We start from the raw sequence: 3,451 nt of genomic DNA on the forward strand, positions 1-3,451 counted from the left end.
GTGGAACTAGAGCTAGAGTGACAAATTAGAAACTCATGGGCAGAACTGATTCCATTTCTCATGCCAATTGAGAGAGACAGTAGTAGCACTGCGATATACGTTTCCCTTCCTATCACTGAGTGGAAATCATGGTTACTAAAAGCTGATAAAGATTTTATATTAAATCATTTACATTGTATACAGTAATGGTGTGCTTATGAATGGATTAGTCATAGTACTCTGTCTTCTATAACCACTTGAGTTAGAAGATTTAGAGATGAGATTCTTTTCTCTGGGAATACACTCACTGAAATACCACTCAGATGTTTTTGTGGTTTTGCATTCCATGCTTCAAGAATAAACAAGTTTTTGCTATACCCTTTGAAGTGTAGATCAGGATGCAACTTGGAAGGGATGGATAGAAGATAAGATACATCGTTTATACTACATGATATATAATACATTTAAACACTGCAGTCAAGACAGCAGTGAACAGACATTTAGTCAAACCCTGTATCTTTCTCAAAGTTGCACAGTCTAAGGAGGTAGGCCAGTGGAAAACAACCAGGGAAGGCGAATGGATGTGTTCATTTTTACAAAGCAGGACCTGGGGGGAAGAAGGAGGGGAATAGAAGTGGATTGACTAGCCTGAGGTCGCAAAGTCTTTGACTGAATCAGTAAAGGAATCTAAACCTGCTTTTATTTCTGGAATGAAAACATCTTGATTGTGGTATAACATCTTCATTCCCCTCTTAATTCTGGAAGCAGGTTGTCAAATGGCAACTCAGACTGGCCCTGTTCTGGAGTCAGCATCAGAGCATTAGATGGCACTACTAAAGCCAGCAAAACCTACAAATAATCCCCTGGCCTTTGCCCGCTTTCTGATTTGAGGGAGGTAGGGATGCCACCTTTTCTCTGAGAAGCAATGATATGAAGGTCAAAGACATCTCTTTTTTTTTTTTTCTCCCTTTGCCCTGATTCTCAACAAAATTGCCTTACATTAGGGTAATCCAGTGCTTTGTGGTTAAACTAATGATACATCTGCTTTTCCTTCATTAGAATTTCCAAGGCAGCCACACTGACATCTGGGAATGTAAGATGGAAATCCTTTGAACACATAATTCATTCAAGGTCCTGTGTAGCACCATACCAGTGTTTAGTCCACATCGCAGACTGCAGAACAAGAATTAGTAGTGAAAAGAAAAAGTAGATGTGATAGAGGTAGAGGTCATTTAGAGGCTTCACCTGCTGGAGTAAAGAGTAAAAGACAAGCAAACTGAACATATTTTTTTTTTTTTTTTTTTTGTGGATCCAGAAGTGTATTTTTTCTGGTTCAGCCTGATTTGGAGCTGTTGCCTTTTCCATGCTTTCTTTTCCCTTTACCTCCTTTCCTGCTGATGCAGAACCTGGATTGGAGGAACTTCCTATTATCCTCTCTGGAGAACTTATCATCAAGTTATCTTTCCAAACTACATAAAGCCTCTAAAAATAGTCTTTATTCCTTGGAGGAAAGCATTTTCAAGCTCCCTGAACATGGTACTGTGAAGGAAAGGACTCCCAGTTTACATATGCCGCTAGTCTGTCCACCTCTACTTTACTTACATACTTAAGCCCTGTGTGCCTTTTTGGGGCTCTCTAGAACATTACTTATGGGGTTAGTGCCAAAGAGCTTTAGAACATGGAGCCAGTTTAAAAAACAAAAGTGCTGCCTTGGGACTGTGTGGTCCCCTGGAAGGAATACAGCTCCACGTGGTAGGTTGCCTTCATTTCTGCCTGGTGATCCTGTTGGTTTGCATATGGAAAGATGACTTGCTTTATTTGGGTTACAATTCTCTTTAATTGTACTCTGTGGTATTTGAGATGGGTTTTATTTCACATTCAATCAGAATGCTGTAATAAAAAGCCACTTTGAAAATAAAAAGAAATAAACCCAAATGTGTTTATTGGAGCTTGAGCAGGGGCATACTTATGAATGAATTAGTGAACTCACCTCGGGGAATAACTGTGGAAAGTTCTAGTGAAGCAGGACTATTCTGTATCATCTCTAGTGAGTATCAGTGTCACCCCTTCCTAGTCTACTTATTGGAAGATGGATAAACTTCAAGCTGCCTTTAGGCTTTGCTCAAATCAAAGACAGAAGTAAAGGCATAAGAAATAATCCAAACTACTGTCAGTGTACTGTCATAATTGTACACTGTTAATTTTAAATTTTATTCTTAAACTCCATTTTTGCTTTGTTCCAGTATGGAAGAGAAGACAGTGATTGGGCAGTGCTGGTGTCGTGAAGGTGGAAGAGGTCAGGCCCTTCAGAAGAAAAGACATGAATAATGATAACTTCTGTAGCTGCCTGTGCATAGCATAGTTTCTGTATCAATCTGCTCCCCAGGATGATTGTTTCCACAATCCGGCGAATGTGAACACAATCATTTTGATTTCTACTGTAACCCTGTTAGTAGAAACCTGTCTTCTTGGTAGAGGTGCTAAATGTTAGCAATAGAACTTCCCTAATGATTTTCTTAGTGCCTCCTTGTGTCTTATGTACAGTCTAAAAACTTGTAAAATGCTCTTCAACTGCTCTTCAATTTGTTTTGTTTGTTTTAACTGCCATTCCTGTTGTCACATAACACAAAGATGTTGCCTGTTAGTTGGCCGCAAGGTTCTATTGACTTTATTTTGCCTTTTTCTCCGTGTTCAGAAAATTAAGTTTAGCCGTATGCTCTTTGCTTTCATACTCTGCTTGTGTGGGAGATTCCTGAGTTTGCAGAGCCCTCTAGATCATCTCATGCATATTCTGTCAAATAACAGCTCTGTCCTTTAGGCCAAAATCCTCCAAGTCGATCTAGCCTGCAATAGGCTCCCTGTTGGGCTATTGCCTTTCCCTCTTTGGGGATACGCTGTGGCTGCTTGGGCAGTGCATAGCACTCTCATAGTTGAATACATCCTTCCGTACATGATTTATGGGGCTGGGCCAAGCGCTGCTGGGACGAGAGTCACCCTTTGTCTGACCTAGCACAGAGCTGGGTGCTGCGGACATGGCGTTGCCTTCCGAGTGAATGTCTAGAAAACAAGATTAGGCAATGGTGGCTGTGAAAGTTGAACCACTCTGGAGAGCAGCCCAGCCTTTGGACTGAGGAATTTCTTTCAATAGCCAGTCACATAATTTAGATCAGCAAAATGTTTTTCTTGTCCCCTTCACCGCTTGCTGTGAAATGTATCCAGCCTCGGTTGACACGTGTGTACCTTAATAGGGCCTTCCTATTAAGGACCAAGCTATGTTGTTAAGAGAAAATACCTAACACAAGAAGGAAAGAGATTTCATTCAAACCCCGCTGTTTTTCTGATTAAGCACAATGTACTGCTTCATATACCGCCACTCTCTCCCATGCAGTCTTAATACTGTTTGGAAGCAATACAGAGCATGTAGCCCATAGTTAGGGAAATAACTTCTGCAAATGTTCACTAAATTATACTG

General features: G+C 40.6%; 1 protein-coding gene across 1 annotated transcript in view; it reads left to right on the top strand.

Annotated features, from left to right (window-relative positions):
- Positions 1-2,555, top strand: part of BCAT1 (branched chain amino-acid transaminase 1, cytosolic) — a 60,013-nt gene extending 57,458 nt beyond the window's left edge. Inside the window, exon 11 of the mRNA XM_009879766.1 lies at positions 2,223-2,555. Coding sequence (XP_009878068.1) covers positions 2,223-2,264 — 42 coding nt within the window. The 3' untranslated portion in view covers positions 2,265-2,555. The remainder of the gene's footprint in view (positions 1-2,222) is intronic.
- Positions 2,556-3,451: the final 896 nt, after the last annotated feature.

The sequence above is a fragment of the Charadrius vociferus genome, unplaced genomic scaffold, assembly GCF_000708025.1.
Source record: "Charadrius vociferus isolate BGI_N301 unplaced genomic scaffold, ASM70802v2 scaffold90, whole genome shotgun sequence".
Taxonomy (NCBI): Eukaryota; Metazoa; Chordata; class Aves; order Charadriiformes; family Charadriidae; genus Charadrius; species Charadrius vociferus.